An 18213-nucleotide genomic window follows, 5' to 3' on the forward strand; every position below is an offset into this window, starting at 1 on the left:
CATCTTATTTACGTGTTGGAAATGTGGCAGCTATAAACATTGTCTTCATAAACATCATGGAGCGTATCTGAGCCACAGAGGATTCTCGAGAAATATTCATGTCAGAAGAATAACGAGAATACAAAAAATGATCAGTTTAATTAGTTTTTAAAATTCTGCAAATCTGTTACTAGCAAGCAGGAGATAATATGTCGAGTCAAATTTCAGGCATGAAATAATATTAAGTAATTAAAATGGAGTTCCAGAAGGTAGTGCTGAAAAGTTTCTAGACTGGTACTCTACAGCCTGTCCACGATGGAAGTCTCGGTGGTGTGTGTACTTGGATGCAGTTACGCCGGCAAGTACGTATTCAAGTTTATACAGCGTATTAGATGCTGTAGCTCTGTCAGAGCTGACCAAACAAATGTTATGTGCGATTTATAGTAAGGAAAACGCCTGGTTTTCCAACACGTACAACATATATTTGCGTGTACTGTTTCAAATATTGTATTTATCAAAGTTGTACAGGAATCTACCAAAGGAAAGATTTTAAAGTTTGTGAGTCACGAATAGTTATGAAAAGAACTGCGTATTTATGCTTACATAATGTACTGTTTATGGCATTTTTTTAGGTTCCTAGTCCAAAGCGTAAATTGGAAGAACCGGTACTGGAGTTCAGGCCTCCACGAGGTGCAATCACTCAGCCATTGAAGAAGCTAAAGATAAATGTTTTTAAAGTTCACAAGTGTGCTGTTTGTGGCTTTACAACAGAAAATCTTCTCCAGTTTCATGAACACATTCCTCAGCATAAATCTGATGGCTCTTCGTACCAGTGCAGGGAGTGTGGACTCTGCTACACGTCCCACGTGTCCCTCTCCAGACACCTCTTCATTGTACATAAGCTGAAGGAGCCTCAGCCAGTGTCAAAACAAAATGGGTCTGGGGAGGATAATCAGCAGGAAAATAAACCCAATCACGAGGATGAATCGTCTGACAGTACGGCCTCAGACAGGAGGTGCAAAGTGTGCGCAAAGACTTTTGAAACTGAAGCGGCCTTAAACACTCACATGAGAACACATGGCATGGCCTTCATCAAGTCAAAAAGGATGAGTTCGGCTGAAAAGTGATCAGATCATCTGGGATGCAGGAATCTCTCTCCACATTGGAATACTAATGACACTTTTGCTACAGAAAGTTCAAGGTATAATAGTGTTAACAGTACTGTTCAGGCTGTTGCAATATATTCTGCATAAAAGTGTCCCCTTCACCTCATTGTCTGTACCCTCAAAACCATCGAAGCAGTATTTGCGTTGAAAAGAGTTTGTATATATTTAAACTAATAACTTTTATACTCTTTGTTATGTGTTTGTATCGGTATCTAGTGGAAAATTTGGGTTTTTCTGGTTTTGTTTCTGTTTTTTTTTCTAGTAAGTTTCTTTGAAACAGAGTTCTGGATGCTGGGGCAGTTCCTTGGGTTCTCTTAAGCTGTTTCTTCTTGGAATGCTTCTGAAGGAAAGTTTAGCTCATGGAAGCGCATCGGAAGGCAGCACGTGGAGGAGAGTGGGGAGGGCAGGCAAGCTAAGGGGAGATTTTAAATTCTAAGATCTTGTGCTTCTAAATGTTTAAGGAAGCTTTTAAACTTTCTCTTAAAAATATATATAATAAAAAAAAAAAAAGAAGAAAAAGTACCTCTGCATACGTAAAATGCAGTGCTGGTTTTAGGTGGCAACACCAGAACAGGTGCAGACCCCCTAGAATGATAAAGTACTTTTGAAAAGTATAATTGCACAACTCTATGTATCATGAAGTGATTTTTTTAGGCCATCAGGTGCTTGTGATCAAAGCTCACATTGTTACAAAAGGGCTGGGCTGCTCTGGATTTAACAAATAAGATGTAATTAGAGGAATAGGTTTATAATGATGATGTTTTTTGTCATGTAATTTATTAAACATTATATAGAAGTGACCACACAGCATTATGTATTTTCCTTCATCTCTGGTTATTGAGAGAGAATAGTTAACCCTTGCTACAGGGGTTGGTATGTCCCGTCTCCGTATGCTAATGCCAAATGTTCTGGTGCTCAGTGTCCCACACAGCCACAGCTGTCCCGACGCTCACCCACGCAGCCCGTGGCAGCTAACTGGGGCTTTCGGCTTCCGCACAGACCCTACGAAGCTCGTTCCGCCATTTCAAACTTGTATTAATATCACTAGTTGCGCTTTCACAACGTACAAAAAGGTACCATACTGTCCCTTTCATATATAGTTCTCTGTGAGAGTTATATTTTTTGTTTGTTTTTGCATTTTATACCTTGTATGTATCCCTGAAAAAAATTTTTGTACTTTTTTTTAAAACAAATTGTGTATATATAGATAGCTGCATGATATACGGTAGTAATTGTTTGGTTCCTTAGAAGTCTTGCTGCTGTCAGATGTTACTATACACTATGTCCATTACAACTGTATTAAACACATTTCATATGTAAATAAATGTGGAGCATTTTGCCCCTAAAGATTTGTGAGATTCTGTTATTTATCATTAAATTTTAACAGTTTTAAAAATGGAAGTGTTTGAAAAAAATATGGATCCTTCTCAGCCACCTCTGTAAAACTTCTAAATCACTCTGGAAACTGTGTATCGGATACGTTAGTTCCACTTTGTCTCTTATCCGCACCCTTAATTTGGTTCGTTGGTAAATGCTTGTTACCCATTGATATTACTGGCGTGTTGAGTGGTTCCGAGGCACTTCTCCGTGCCAGACCAGACGGCTGGCGTCGCAGGATCCGAGTGTGTAACGTACACTGCCCATCACTGCCCTTCCCATTGAGTGTATACCTCCTAACACTTGTTTGTTGATGTGCACTGTCAACTGTACAACAAATGAGTTATCACTATGCAGAATGGTGTTTTGTATACAGTGAACAGATAATAAAAATTAAATTTTCACAGCCATTATTAATACTTTTGGTTTTTTTCCCTTTTCCCTGTCTTGCACCTGCCAAGGGATGCTGTGAACCAGTGACTTTTAAGTCATTGTTGGTGCTGCCAAGAGGCAAAACGCCGAAAGTTCCTGACAAGTCATCTGAAAGCTGTTGGGCAGGATGTGAAGCGGCGCCGTGGTCACAGCCCTCGCCCCAGGTCCCACGCTGCCTTTGCCCCGCGACTGGCACGACGGGTGCGTTTTGCCACAGCCGGTGAGCGGAGCTCAGCGCCGTGGCTGTGGGCTCCGTTCGGTTTTCACTGGAAGGTCGATTTGACTCTCCATCTAGTAACCTCTTGAAAGGTTTAAGGGATGGTGGGTCTCCAACTGCCCCGTACTCTCTAGACATGTTTGTGTGTCAGAGCTTGTACGCACTTGGGTATGGCAGGAAAGGGCAACTTTTCCCCAGGTAGCGGTTCCTTTTTGCAGGCAGAAACCCACCCGACCGGCGAAGAGAGGAGCTGGTTTGAGGACTATGGCTTTTTCCAAATACCAGACCCAGGGGACGGAGGAGATTTAGTGTGGTAATTAAGACCATTGTGTTTCTCACATAGCATTTCTTGCCTCATTCTCCAGCTCCTCCGGATGTTGGGGCTTTTCCTTCTGTATCTCCTGAGTAATTCAAGATTAGATACTAGTAATGAGAAAGGCCTGTCGGGTACCTCTCTCTCCCCAGGGAGATCTCCAGTGTCCAAGCGTTACTCCAGTGGCGATGCTTCTGCCGGTTCCCTTTTGAGAGTCTTCTGTCTAGAAGCTGGTTTCGTCCGAGCACAGATTTCCTGGCAATGACCAACCTGTTCGTTTGTTGCTGGTTTACTTGATCTTGGGCAAAGAGTTTCACGCTTTGTTTGGCTGCCCCTTTCAGAAACGACGGCTCCTTTGCTGCTCGAAGCCCCTCGGTGTGCGTCTGTCATGCTCCTGAGCATGCTGGTCTCATCTCCGTGTCCACCCATCCCTCAGGGGCCATGCGTGCTTATCAGATGGAAAAGTAAAAGCCAATAGTGGCCCCAAATGCAAGGCAGGCACGTCGGGAGTGTAGTGCCTTATTAATGAACCAGTTTTTGACTGACTGTGAGCGTGGCTGTTCCCTGGAGAGACTCCCACCATATGGGAAGGGGAGGAAGGCCAGGAGCGATGGGAAGGCAAATCTCCCTCATGTCGCGCAGCGGCATCCATCACGGAGAGTGCATTTTACCCGGTCCTCTGCAGCCCCAAACCCGAACCACCAGCCCCAGCTGAGCCCGGCTCTGCCGCGGGAACCGGACGGGACCCACCAACATGGAGCAGGGAGGGCCGGGGGACATGGGGACACCAACACGGAGCAGAGAGGGCCAGGGGACACAGGGATGCCAACATGGGTGCCGTGGCCACCCGCTGTGGGGAGCCCCCTGGTTCCAGGGCACTGGGCCGCCTCTGCCATTGCGGATACCCAGGACCCCCGGGACACCCTCCAGCCTGCACCGCCTCTGCCGTTCCCTCAGACGATTCCCTAGTGATTCTCTGGAGACCAGGAAGGAAACGGAACAACGTAAAGCAACGTGAGACAGCAGCGAGACGGCAAAAATCTCAGTTTGCACGCCTAGGGGAATTATTTCCTCTCGTAAACTATAAAGAAAATATTTAAACATCTTTTTACCTGAGATCTGACATTTGAACTGTTTGCTTTTAATTAACGTCGTGACACTGACAGTCAATTACAATGATAACATTAATCCTCCTCTTTTCTACACCTTCTTTCCTCTGAGGATTTAACAATAATGGATTAAACCTCATAAAACCTGTGAGGTAGGAAAGGGATCATTTATCCTCCACTGTTTTGCAGCCACTCTTTTGGCTGAACACAGAGGTACTTAACACCGCACAGCAACTCCAGCCGGCAGATTAGAACAGAAATACTAATTAGGGCTTCAGGGAGCATTTGGGCAGACGAACAGAGCGTTAGTGTCAGGTCTGGGGTTAACGTGTGGCTGCTTCGCTGCGTTCACCCCGCGCACAGGCGGGGATTTCTGACCTCCGTGGAAGCAGTGCCTGACGGGTACATACATACGTGTGCACATGTATAAATATATGTGTGTCTGCTCCTGCGGCGTGCCTTCCCATTCAAGCCCTTCTGTTCTCCAGCGAGGAATGGCACTCGACGAGGCCTCTTCCCACATACCCGGCTGCAGAGAAACGGCCTGACCAGGATGGCGGCCACCAGCCCGGGAGCGTGGGGCTGTTGTGGGGCTGCACTGGTCCCACCGCTCCCGGCCGTTCACGACCTGCGCAGCCCCTGCACCACAAGGCTCGGACCCAGCTGCCAGCACAGCCTGAATAAAACTGATTTTCCCCCTGCTGATACCGGTTAACACTGGCCACGTGGCTCAATGTCCGAACGCGTGCCCACCTCGGGCCCCCTCAGCTGCCCGAAGTGTGCTTCAGTGTTTCAGAGCAAACCTCTCAGAGGGGGTGAGCTCTCTGCGGCCGCTGGGCTCCCCGGCACACAGCCCTTTCGCCGAGGGGTCGGTGGGGTCTGGCTGCGGCACGGTGCGTCGTCCCGCCTGGCCCGGGCTGTCCCCAGGGCTGGGTGTGCACGGGGTCTGTGGGAAACGGCACGGAAACGGGTCAGCGAGGCTGTCGTACCTGTGGAAGAAAACCACACAGGCCACTGGGGAAGGATTTGAATGTCTCGTCGTGGGGACACGCGTGCGCTTACCAGGGGGAGGGTGACAGAAAATGGCAGCGTGGGGGTTCACAATGGCCAGCGAGGCAGAGTGGAGCCGGCCCATCCCTTTGTCACAGCACTGTGCTGGGACGCTTTCCAGAGTGTTCAATTTGCCAGCAACAAAAATGCCCTTGAGAAAGGCTGTGAGGCTGGTGGGAAGGGACAATAGCGAGGGAAGCGGGGCACTGGGTTAGGCAGAGACGCCTCATTCCCTGCAGGCAGCAGAAGGCTGGGCCATGGCGGAGCCGCGTGGCAGCCATGGCCCCTGTGAGCGGCGAGAGCGGCACCTCCCTGCCAAGCCTGGCTGATGGCCTTCGCTCTGGCGCAGCCAAGGGCACCGGCACAGCCAAGGGCACCATGACAAGCGTCCCAGCCCCGCGGTGTGTCCTGGCCCGGTGCAAGCCCCGGCCATCCCTGGGACACTGCACCACACGGTGCCACGGCCGTGCTGGCGTGGGTTGGTGCAGGGAGGCGATGGCGTGTCCAGGCGGGCAGTGGTTTCTCCCACCAGCATCTTCCAGGCATCCAGTGGCTTTGGCTTTGTCAGGGAGAGACCTTGAGCCAGACAAACCCTTGGTCTGATCAGGGCGGGGTGGCTTTAGACTCTTCCTTACCCAAGCTGCAGGTTTTTCCTGCAAGCTGAGATCCGCACACCATCTTCCCCTCCTGACGGATGTCCCCTGCAGCCCCTCTGGCCCTGACCCAAGGGCAGGATACGTCCGTCCCCGTGCCCCTGGGCTGTCTGTCCCCCCTCTGCCCCCAGCCGTGAGGCCTGCAGTGCAATCCGGACCCTCGCGCGCCCCGCTGTGCGTCCCACGCACCCCCCGGCACTCGTGGGGCTCGCCCTGCCTTGCCCAGGGGGGAGTTTGGCCGTGCCCTGGCCGGCAGCCCTTTGCAGAGCTGGGCACGGCAGACGCAGAGCATGGCTGACCACAATCCCTCGACTTCCAGACCTGTCTGCTTTTCTTCTTTAGTTCTGGAGGGCGTTTGCAGATGCACAACTTGACCTGCCAAAGGCCCAAACGTTCCCAGTTCTTAACCTGGGTGTATCTGTGGGGAATTCAATACGGCAGGTCTATTTAGTTTTAAAAGGATTTTTATATAACTCTGACCTTTTCATTCTGTTAATATTACCTTTCTCAGTACACCTCGCATGCACACGCAGCTGCCAGGCCAATAATGGGACACAGAAAAACCCATTTTATTTTAAAACCTTTCTCAAATATTAGGGCAGTTCAGGAGTCAATTCTTTGTATTTGAATTTCAGATTATTACTAAAAGGTTACCTGTCTAGGCGTCCGGAAGGACCACGGGTGGGTAATGGAGTGAAAAGAGAACTAAGTACAGAATATGGCAAACACAGCAGGCAGGAGTGTGCCCGACCTCCATCCTTGGGCTTGGCGGGCAAACGGGCAGCTCTGGAGACGCGCGGAGATCCCCGTCCCCGCCGGAACCATCTCCTGGGGTGGCTGATGCCGGCCAGGGCCCAGAGCAGCGCCCTGTGCCGAAGCACCCGCTCTCCTCCTCTGCCATGGGGGGTTTTGGAATGCAAGGCATCGGAAATGACCCAAATTCGTCTGGAAAATGAACTGGAGGCACTGCGGTTTTCTTCTCCGACACCCTGGCTTCTGCTTTGAAGGAAAAAATGTATTTGGAGCAGTAATGTGGCTATTAGCAAAATAATCTGAGCATTGTATCCTTCACAGATATGTGCCCTAATGTGATTTGGCAGAAGCCTTTATCCACTTCATTTATTTTATATTCCCAAATTCTGCTATTTTGTATTCAATGATTCTAATGCGATGGCGGGGATATGGACGCACTGCATTATAAGTATTGCTCTCTCCGAGTCCGTCCACCACTTGGCCAACGTTGCCATAGCTCTGCGTGCCAGATTAATATTGAAGGTCAAGTACAACAATATTTCCTGCTTTAAGTGACTGTCACTTTCTCAGTTAAAATGCAGAGCAGCCCCCGGTGACTGCAATCAGGCTGTAATTGGAGGAGCTACTGCCTCAAAATATCGCTCGGTCATTACATTTACATACTGTTGCTGTTAGCAAAATGAGCAGAGCCCTTTATGTGCCGAGAAACATCTCCCCATCACCAGCATTGCTCTGGGTGGTTTACCTCACTGCGACGCTTCCCACACAGGGTGTGCTCCGCGCCTGCAATTCAAGCAATTTCCAAATGCTCATAAAAGTCAAGGCACAAGCGTGAAATAGCAGAGTCGACGGCCAGAAGCCAAATTCCTGTCCATTGAACTCAGTGACCAGCCGCCAGATCATCTATGATGCTGCTGGGATTGAGGTCTTCAAGTGCCATCACCTGTGTCATTTCTTTTTTGTTTTCCTGGGCAGCGTTTTAGCCTCAGCTCTTCCAGCGCAGGTTAAGGAAATCCCAAAGCAAACGAGCGTTCTTACCAGCCAGCTCGGTTGCTGGCGCAGCACTGCTGATCTTCACAGGTCATGCAGTTACAGAAGAGAGAAGAGACTGTGGAAAAGTCATAAATAGTTCGAGACGCTGAGGTGACAAGAAATGAAGAGCTGTAGATAAGCTTTGGGGAAAAAAAAAAGTCAAAACTGTTTAGTGATTAGAATGCGTTGGGAAGGCACAGAAACGATGTGACTTTTCCTCCACAGAGAAATTACCGCCAGCCCCGAGGCTTTCCAGCACGTCCCAGCAGTGGCTCTCAGAACAGTCTCGTCTCAATCAGGAAGCGATGGAGGCTTTTGGGATGTTCCTGCTCCCCCTCCTCACCTTCACCCCTGCCGTTCCGCGCTCCCCACTCCAGGCTGAGGGAGCAGGAGCTGCCAAGGGCGGTTCGCAAAGGAATCCTGGCTGAGATGTTTTAAATTATAAAGCCCTTGCTGCCCAGCTAAGGCTTAGCCTTGAAGCAAAGAAAGGAATTTTATTGAGATAAAGGGCAGATAAATTTGAATGCAACACAAAACCAAAATAAGACACAATGGCAAAATAAGAATGTCCCTTGGAGGCACACACCAAAAACATTAGATAAACCAGAGCCTCCACGAAGCCCCAGGGAAATGAATGTACTTAGGTTTTCTTTTGAAAAAAAGCCTCCCAGAAGAGCGAGGCTTAAGCCAGAAAGTCCCGTTGATGACCCCAGACGTGGAGGCCTGCATTTCCACAGCGGGGGGCCATTCCGAGAGTCTTGCCTGTTGGGCGCCCAATTTTAAGGAACCTTAATGGGATTTCAAAGGCGAGGCATGCAGTATTGCCTGAGACTACTTGGTGTGTGGTCTAACAGAAGCAGCTGAAATGACTTCAAAAACCACTTTTAAGAGCAAAGGTGTGCACCTGGGGCCATTTTCCACTGTCCTGTTTTTCACACTCAGAAAAAGCAGTCCTTCAGCACATCAGGGGATGGACATTGTTCGTGTGAAAATGAACGGGCCTGCCGTGCTGAGGAGGATGAAGCCCCACGTAAACCACCCCAGGAGGGGGAAGGAGGTCCCTGCGACGCCCAGGGCTGCCGCAGGGGAGCTGCCGGCATTCCTGTCGCCGTCAGAAACTCGTGCTTTCCTGCAGGAGGAGGACACGGAGTTGGGATCAGGTTCCCAGCAGCCTGGCTATCCCGGCCCATATCATCAGCTCAGCTTTGTGGCTCAGAGAATGGTGTAGTGTTCAGAGACTGATTTTTGTGAGAAACTGAAGAGAATTAGGCACCGGGTCTGGAGCAGAGTCCCCTGCAGCTTTGCTCAGCCGTGCGATGTTGGGTGCAAACGTGGAGTGACAACAGCTGAAGATGGAGGCACCTGGCCCTGCAGAGTTCCTCTGGCTAAAAGAGGAACAGGAGGAAGTGTTAGGGTCGTGATCCTGCTTATGGACGTGGTAAAAGAAAATCAAACTGGGGCTGGCCAAGAAGGTGATGCACAGAATTGTCTGCTGCGTGCACGTGGGCCAGTGCTGCTTCCAACACAGCGGGTTCAAACGAGATGTCTTTAGTGAATGCCCAAGTTGCTGTTGTCGTTCATACTTTGGTTCCTCTCCTCTGAGACAGATCCCTCCCCTGACACATCTTTTCCCCGTCAGCGCCGTCGCTTGGCCGATGCGGCAGAAGCTCCTTTCAGAGCAAAGGGGCCCGATTTCCACTTACCCGCACTGGGGCGCAGCAAAGTCCTCCAGGTACAAAAATTATCCCCGAGAGAGCGTGGCATTGGTGTAAACGGCAGCCTGCTGCCTTCGGACAGCCCTGGCTGCTCTAACAGCCCGTGGAGCGACAGAAGCGGGAAGCAGAATAGTTCCAGATGTATTTGGGAGAAAAGAGTGCTCACTGTTATTGCATTTCTTCTGTGCTTTACTCCGAGCGGCTGCAAATGGACTTCTATGGCTTTGCCCATTAACCTGCATTTTTCAGCTCAGGTGCAAGGTGCTCGTTATTTGCCCATGACCAATCTCTTTGAAAACAAAGAGCTGTAATTCAAATATTATACTTACAGGTAGCACTGGCGCCTGGATGTTTGCAAAGGTCTGGCAAACCAGCCAGAATGTCAAGAGCTACATTTTCCTGCGTACTAAAACATCAGCATAATTTTCTAGCTGCAGAGTTCCAAAAGATCTGCTGTACAAATATTGAAGTCAAACATCCAGAGTATGGGAAGATTTCAAAATACATGTAACCTTTAATAATCTAAATCATCCAGATGGTAAAATAACAAAGCCCCCAACAGAAGAGTGGGTGATTCCTAGCGTCTGTGGAGAAGGAACAAAAGCATGTTGCCAGTGTGTTTCCTCTGACTCACCATGAACAATGGGTGAACAAAAGTGTTTTCCAAGCTTTGGAACCCTAATTGATAGCAAATTGACAGGCAAAGATACTGGCAAAGACACCGCCGTCTCAGAATTAAGTGTGGGTTTGTACCTTGGACAACAGAACGCAGCATCTCGGTGAACAAAAAACTAAGCAGCTTCGATCCTGCCCGGTCTCATCACAACGCTGCCTTCTTGTGTTTCTAACTCTCTGCACGCCAGCTCTACTTGTTACAAAATTAGATTTTATCGTCCGAACTTCCACTTCTAGTTCCCTCCACCAGGAATGACTGCGAGGAGCTGCTCTAACACCACCCGGTCTGTGCCGTTCACTTTCTCTTGGGCGCTGCCATTTCCCTGCTAAATGGCCTGTCTGGCGGCTCCAGAATTACTGTATTCCTACTTCACAACAGGCAGGCGAGAATACTTTTCTGCCTGTTTTGAGAACTAAAGCACTAACCTACAAAGAACACTCGGAGATCATTCTCCCGTCACAGCCGCCCGCCTTCATTCCATGCGTTGCAGCATCACAACTCCGGTCCGGGATGCAAATTCTTCCCTTTATCGTCAGCCGTTGGTTTTGCGGCTCCTGAGCTCGGCGAGATGGGTGCGCGGGGACAGCCGGGGCCACCGGAGCGTCCTCAGCCTCCCCGAGCGAAACCCCGCAACGTTAGTACCATGAATTATTTTCATAGAAACGTACACTTACAGCCACAAGAAGTAACATGAAGATTTCATTCCAACGTCAAAGTAAATTTAACAAAGATTTAACTGTCAGATTGTTTATAATTGCTGGTGGGTTACTGGTCTGAACTCAGTTCTGCCACCCTCGTGTGAATTAGTGGTACATTCAACGAGGGGCTCAGATTTACTCCAGGTACAATTATTTCTGGTGTAAATGAGAGTTTGGCCTTTTTTTTTTGCTTGAAAGGCACAGTTTCCTGGGAGAGAAATGTAATTAGATGACAGGTAGCTCTTGTGTTGTATATTTTAATTAGTAGCTTTGTGATCGTCGTTTCCCAGCTGTGAGAATACCGGACGCGTGGGGAACGCGCTCGCAGAGCAGCCGGAGGCCGAAACGCAGGATTCAGCCGGCACCGAGAAGGTTCACGGGCTCGTCAACAGGCCTGGGCTCTGAACTGTCATCACGGAACGCGTGTAGCGACAACACACGAGCATCAGTAAACTCTGCAAAAGGGCTCAGTATGTCCCAGAAAAAAAAAAAAAAAAAAAGGCACGGAAAACAATACGCGGCTCCAGATTTTGTGGGTAACAGCCACCCACGGGGGATGGGTTTGTTAGTCTCCCTCCTATCGCTTGTACTTCCCCGTCACTTTGTCCCGATCACTGTTTTTAATCTTTATTTCTCATTAAAAAAAAAAAAAAGGATATCTATGTATTGCACGGTATAAAAAACCCACTTCAGGGGAGTCGCAGAAAACCTTTTTCTGTGCATGAATCTGTCCGGCATTTCAGATCTTAAAGAACTTCGTTCCACACCTTTTTAATTAAAAAAAAAAAATCTTAATTACACAAAGCTAATTCAGAGACCTTCCGGCCATCTCTGAGGTTGCCCTCGGGGGCTCTTCTCCCCCACGTCCGCCTCCCGCCCCGCTCCCGGTCACGGCGCCCGCCCGCGGCGGGCCGCGGCCACCTCCCTCGCCCGTCGACTCTGCCGTGGCCCCGCCCCTCCCGCTGGCCCCGCCCCCCCGCCCGCCAATGGGCCGCGCACACGCAGACCGGCGGCGGGGAGAGGTGGCCGGCGGTCGCCTGGCCCAAAGCGATGGCGGCTGAGGAGGCCGACGCCGCCAGTTCTGCGTCTCCGCAGGCGCGTCTGGTTCGATCCGCTCGATTGTGAGGTCTCGGCGCCCACCGGGAGCCCCCTCGGAGAGCAAACTGGTCAGGCACCTCCGGGGGCAGCAGGCGAGGGGCCTCGCCCTCAGGGCCCGCTGTCGCAGAGCATGCTGGGAGTTGTAGTCCTGTTGGCCGCAGAGGCCGGCGGGGCGGCGGCGGCAGGACACTACAACTCCCGGGGAGCAGAGCGGTGCCCCCTCCCCGGGCCGGCGGCAGTCGCGGGTCGCGTTCGGCGCTGGGGCTCGGGCTGCCAACGGCCTCCGCCGCCACCCGCTGAGGAGCCGCCGGGCGGCGCGGGCCGTCCCCGCGGGCGGCCATGGACCTCTTCGGGGACTTGCGGCGCATGAACAAGCGGCAGGTAGCGGGGGGTCCCCGGGGCGTGCGGGCCGGGGCCCGGGCTGGGGCGCGGAGGCCCCCGGGGATCCGGAGCCTGCGGCCCGCCGGGGCCGGCCGGGCTGTCCGTGCCTGCTGCCGGTGAGGCCGCTCCGCCACCGGCTGGGCCGTGCCCCGGCCCGGGCCTGGGGCTTAACGCAGGGAAACCGCGTTTTGACGTTAGTGTCAGTGATCGGCTTCGCTCTGGAGCGCGCGGAAGCAAACGGGTGGTTTTGGACTCTCGTAGCTCAGAACGGGTGTCTGGGCTTTATCGTTACTGTGTGTCTGCGCGAATAACGGGCTGGAAGGGAGACTGTAAGGCTGGTGACAAACCTGATCTCCAGGCTCTGACAGTTCCTTGTGGTGGGTTGTTTTTAATAGCTATCGACCATGTTTTAAAAAAAACCCCAAACTTCAGAGCAAATACTGAAGCTTGGCCTACGCTGTTAAGTGGGTCACGCACCTGGAAATCCCAGCATATATATTTTCAAACTCGAATGATGTCCTGGAAGTCTCTGGTTCTGTCTCTTACATCAGTGGGACAGATGGTAAGTGGAGATAGGCCAGGCTGTTTTCCACCAGAGAATCTTCATATGCTGGCAAGAAAAAAAAAAAGGAGGTAGCGTAAAGAAAAGGTATCCACTGCTGTAATGGCTGGCAAAGCAGTCGAATTTGGGGGCAGAAAGTTAGTCAAGTCAATGAAAGATTTTCCACATGAGAAATTTCTGCCTGACAATAGCTGGAAATTATCCTTTGTTGTTTCTCTTCTACCCCAACAGCTCCTCTTTTTAAGCAAAAATACTATCTTACAGGATTTCGCTGCGTGCTGCGGTGTGGTTTGGGTGGTTGGGTTGCCGGTAGGGCTTCTGTTGGAATGTGATTTTAGCCTGAAAGCCCACGTGCCTGGATTGTGATTCAGCGGTGCATATGGGTTGAAATCCTACGTTGTGCTTCTAAATACAACACAGTAACTTTTAAAAACAATTTTCTTGTTTCATATAGCTGTATTACCAAGTCTTAAATTTTGCAATGATAGTGTCTTCTGCCCTCATGATATGGAAAGGGCTGATCGTCATTACTGGAAGTGAAAGCCCTATTGTTGTGGTGCTGAGGTAAGTCGATGTAAAGGCTTTTTTGTTAAAGTCCAAATACTGTTTTGTCCTTCGTCTCCTCCCCTTCCCGCTTGGAAAGATTTGGAGCTGAAGTCTCACCTACTTTAAGAAGTACTCAGACACTTATTTTCTACTAACTCTGTTTTCAGACACTTAGCAAAGGCTGCTTTTGTAAGGGCAGTCTAGTTTCCGTTGAAGTTTGTGGAAGCAATAGATATGTGAAACCTTTGAACATCTAGGTTTGTTCGTTTAATTAACGGATAAACTACTTGAGCATATACATATTGCTACCTAGGGACAGTAATCCCTCTATAGGTGTTATGATTCCAAAAAATTAATTCTGCTTTCATAGAAATGTGTGTAATCCTATGAAGTTTCTGTGCTCTCCTGAAGAAAATGAGTGTTGCGCTTCCAGAAGCCACTGAACAGTTTCTGGTCTATTTGTTAATTTCTTTTTTTTTTTTACCATATGTGTATTTATTTTAAAACTGTATTACGGTAAAACTCCTTTTATCAGTAAATTATCTGCTTATTTCTTTCTTGCACCGAGGCAGTAAGGAAGCCTTCTGTAGGCTGGCTCAGCTCGGGACTTGCTGAGGTTTGGGTTGTGTTAAATGTCTGTGTAGTGTTACTGAATGGGTGAAGCTACAGATTTCGGTTAAAATTGTGAGTTTATCTCTAAGCATTAAATGTCCTTTGTTTTCACGGTGGTTCTTTCATTTACCATAACGCTAATAAACTCTCTCTTTATTTTTGTTTGTAGTGGCAGCATGGAACCAGCTTTTCACAGGGGAGACCTGTTGTTCTTAACAAATTTCCACGATGACCCAATCAGAGCTGGTGAAATAGTTGTTTTTAAAGTTGAAGGCAGAGACATTCCAATAGTTCACAGAGTAATCAAAATACATGAAAAGTAATGCAACTTGGCATTTTCCTTGTTTCTAAACATAGTTTCCTTCACTGTGACTTTCACTTATGTTTTAATTAGGTAGCATTTTGTGAAAAAAGCGAGTGAGAATATGCTGTAAGATAAAACTTATCTCTAGGGTGCAATCCGCTTTTGTCCCCGGTTCTTGAGGCTCCGACTCCTGTCCCTCGGTTTGAAGTAGGTAAACCTGTGCCAAAGAGGAGTCCGGTAACACCAGCTGCACGCGTTGTTTTTGCCAGTGGTGGCGATATGTGTGGGAGCAGAGTCCGCTTCTGTCCTGACTTGTGTTGAATTGGGATTTTGGTTATGAGAAATAGCTACTTCTAGAAGCGAATCTCTGAGAGAAGGCGGAGATTCAGGATCAGAGCTATAGGTGCAGTCTGACAAGTAGGTGATCTTTGCTAAATGAAGTTTGCCGGAAAAGAGATTTGACTCGGAGTGAAAGAAGAGATTCTTATTCTTTTTGTGTCTGTTAGTCAAATGCCAGCAATTCATGCTGAAAAGCAACAGGTAGATCACCTGCTTTTGCCTTTGTTGCGTGTGCCTGGTACGATAAACGGTTCCTTCTGAAAGAGGCGATTCTGTCTCTTAATTCCGCACAGCGAAAAGCTGACCCGGAGGTGGCAAGCATTGACATATTTGCTCCTCAGAAGTCCTGGCCGTGAACTGAAGGTGTTTATCTTTTGACTAGTATCTGTTCAAAGTTTTTTTTGGAACTAATATGTATACCAAAGAACTACCTCTGCTTTTTTTTTGTACCTAATTTGTCTTCATAAAAACTCCTTGTTTCTCGATGTCATTGCTTGCAAGTAGCAGCTTCTCAAGCAAAACGATTTTGAGGACTCTAAATAACTTTATTTAAATGGGAGCGTTGAACCGAAGTCTTGCATGTATCACCTGCACGTATGCCGAATGCTTGAAAGGGAGCGAAATGTGGCAGGTTTTTTTATCAGCAGGGGTTAAATTATATCATGTTCAAAATGTAGTGCAAGATGCTTTGTTCATTTGAAACAGTAGGGAAAGGTTATGTGGTTACATGTATTTTTTTATTTGCCACGTTAATAAATATCAAATGTAAGTGAGGTTTTGCCTGGAACTTGCCATATTGTTTAACAATGAGTGACCTAAAACTGCATTGCAGCGTTAGTGACAAAATACTGAATTTGATGCAGATTTGCAGCTACTTTAGAGGCTCTTCAATATTTATTTCCGTCAAAAGGAGGACAAAGCTTTATTTTGATGTAAATATGATTACTAAGAGTTAAACAAGTGTGTAGAACTTAGAAGAAAATTGCCTAAAGCATTGCAGTATTATACGACCGTCTTTCCTAAGGGAAGATTTTTAGGGTCTACCTCATCTGAAATTAGTGATTCAAATTCAGTTAAATTAATTCTCTAATGCATGATGGCTTCACAGGCTCTTATTCCACAATTAAAAAAACAAACAAAAAACCCCACCCTCTTACTAGGGTATTATTCAGTATTTCAGTTAAATTTCTGTTTTGTTGACAGTGCAGAGGGTTGCGTTTTTTTCCCAGATACTGCTTTTGCTCACATACTGCTTTTGTTGAGGAAGTTTAGTGCCGGCTCTGGATGTTCGTTGTGTAATTGATTACATCAAATGACAATCTAGGAGTGTTTTAAAAAAACATTTCTTGTTAAAGATCTACTGACGCTGTCAGTACAGTCTGTAATGTTAATGATTTGATGGTGTTTGTTAAATAAGCAGGACTGGAAGTAAACATTCTTATCTAATCTCGTAGCACTTTCCATCTTCATTGTGCTCAGTAGATGTTAATTGAGGTTTTAAAATTAAGTGTTATTTAGTTCATCATCTCATTGCCTTCTAGAGAAAACGGGAACATCAAATTTCTGACGAAAGGGGATAATAATGAAGTTGATGATAGAGGCTTGTACAAAGAAGGTCAGAACTGGTTAGAGAAGAAGGATGTTGTTGGAAGAGCCAGAGGGTAAGTAATGCAAAATGTCTGTGTTCTTCGTAACTGAAATAGAAAATTTAGAATTTGGATGAGTTTTCCTGTTGGTACAAATGAGATCTGGTATGGTAATTTTTGAATTTCTTAAATAAAATGTTAATAAAAAACATACTTTACCTGGAAAAGTTGTTTTCTGTAGTCCTTTCACTGATGTGGAGAGTGGAAATGAATTTTCTGAAAAAATGGCACCTTTAACAAATAATTCAACAGTAAATACAAAATTAACCTTGTTTAAGAGTTCCGTAAGTTGTCATAGCGATAAGGTTAACTTGCCTAACAGTACAAAGTGCTCTTCTGCAAGAATACTTACTTGCTTCGTTGTTTAGATTCTGTCCCTGCCACCAGGTTAAATAACAAGGAACAGAACAAGTGCCCCTCTAAACCTTTGGTGCTGCCGGCTAGGTTAAATGCTCCTTTAAAATACCTTCTGTGTTAGTTTTAAACCCTTTCTGTGTTAGGTTATGTGGCTCTCATAGCTGCAGAACAACAGGAGACCCTAAAAAGCTGATTCTGCTGTGTTGTGGGGCGTTAGGCTTTTGTGCGTACCCCTCATTACGATGATATTTACTCGCCATTTCTGGATCCATGGATATTTTTAATGCTATAAATGATACGCAGCAAGATGAAGCATGGAAGGAGAGGGAAATCTGAGCGATCTTGCTCCCAAATTTTCATCAAGTATGTATTGTCTTTAAAGCTCTTGCTGTCTGTCTGATTGTTTTTTTCCTCTGAAATCTGTTATCCAAAATCCTGAAGACAGAGTAACACTGAAACATTTCTGTGTAATATCTGATGGTTAATTTTACATTGGTCTCTCTTGTCAATTACAGATTTTTGCCTTACGTTGGTATGGTCACGATAATAATGAATGACTATCCAAAATTTAAGGTATGTATGGAGGCATTTTGAATACTTAGATTTAAAACTATAAAATAGCAAATAAAGGTAGTAAGAGCCTTGCATGTAAGAATACACGTTAATAAATTTATTTCTGTAGTTTTGTACCTAATCTGAAACGAGCTGTTTTCTTGCTTATTTTAGCTTGTGTGTTATCCAGTAGAACTTAGTATCATTTGAAAACGTTTAATTTATCGGAATGTTGTTAAGTGAAGTGCATGTAGTTGTGATGCCTATTTATAATGAATCTGATCGCATTAAAATTCCTGTAATTCCGTAGGAACACAACTCTGTAATTGTGTACTTATCTAGAAGGTGTAATGTTGGAGAGGGCACAGCTGAACCATTTGCGATTTTTAGAGCTTGTACGGAGATAAATTCTAATCGGACTTCATTCTCTGTTTTCTTTTGCAGTACGCTCTTCTGGCAGTAATGGGAGCATATGTACTGCTGAAACGCGAATCCTAAAAAAAAAAAAAAAGACACTTTTCCAAGAATTAAATATACGGGGCGGAAAAAAACCTAATATATTTCAGATGTTTTCATTTCTGTAAACAGTTACAAAACTGTACAAGCTTCTGTCTTGTCTAAATAAACTGTACAACTAATGAGTAAA

The 18213-nt window shown here is 47.1% G+C and overlaps 2 protein-coding genes across 13 annotated transcripts in view; both read left to right on the forward strand.

The window, feature by feature from the left end:
- Positions 1-2924, forward strand: part of ZNF532 (zinc finger protein 532) — a 48537-nt gene extending 45613 nt beyond the window's left edge. For all 12 annotated transcript variants that reach the window (XM_063321304.1, XM_063321308.1, XM_063321299.1 and 9 more), the window contains one exon: positions 612-2924. In XM_063321304.1, the coding sequence (XP_063177374.1) occupies positions 612-1106 (495 nt within the window). In that variant the 3' untranslated portion in view covers positions 1107-2924. The remainder of the gene's footprint in view (positions 1-611) is intronic.
- A 9487-nt stretch (positions 2925-12411) lies between these two features.
- SEC11C (SEC11 homolog C, signal peptidase complex subunit) lies at positions 12412-18213 on the forward strand. Its single transcript, XM_063320637.1, has 6 exons — positions 12412-12649; positions 13666-13775; positions 14539-14688; positions 16554-16673; positions 17531-17588; positions 18012-18213. The coding sequence occupies exons 1-6, from the start codon at positions 12608-12610 to the stop codon at positions 18063-18065; spliced, it is 534 nt and encodes a 177-aa protein (XP_063176707.1). The 5' UTR covers positions 12412-12607; the 3' UTR covers positions 18066-18213.

This window comes from Chroicocephalus ridibundus, chromosome Z (genome assembly GCF_963924245.1).
Source record: "Chroicocephalus ridibundus chromosome Z, bChrRid1.1, whole genome shotgun sequence".
Lineage (NCBI taxonomy): Eukaryota > Metazoa > Chordata > Aves > Charadriiformes > Laridae > Chroicocephalus > Chroicocephalus ridibundus.

Bases quoted from the DNA above. Each gene is read 5' to 3' on its own strand.
- SEC11C (XM_063320637.1), top strand. From the start codon at position 12,608: ATGGACCTCTTCGGGGACTTGCGGCGCATGAACAAGCGGCAG. The intron at 12,650-13,665 runs GTAGCGGGGGGT...TGTTTCATATAG, and splicing joins GGCGCATGAACAAGCGGCAG to CTGTATTACCAAGTCTTAAA. The intron at 13,776-14,538 runs GTAAGTCGATGT...TTTTGTTTGTAG, and splicing joins CCTATTGTTGTGGTGCTGAG to TGGCAGCATGGAACCAGCTT.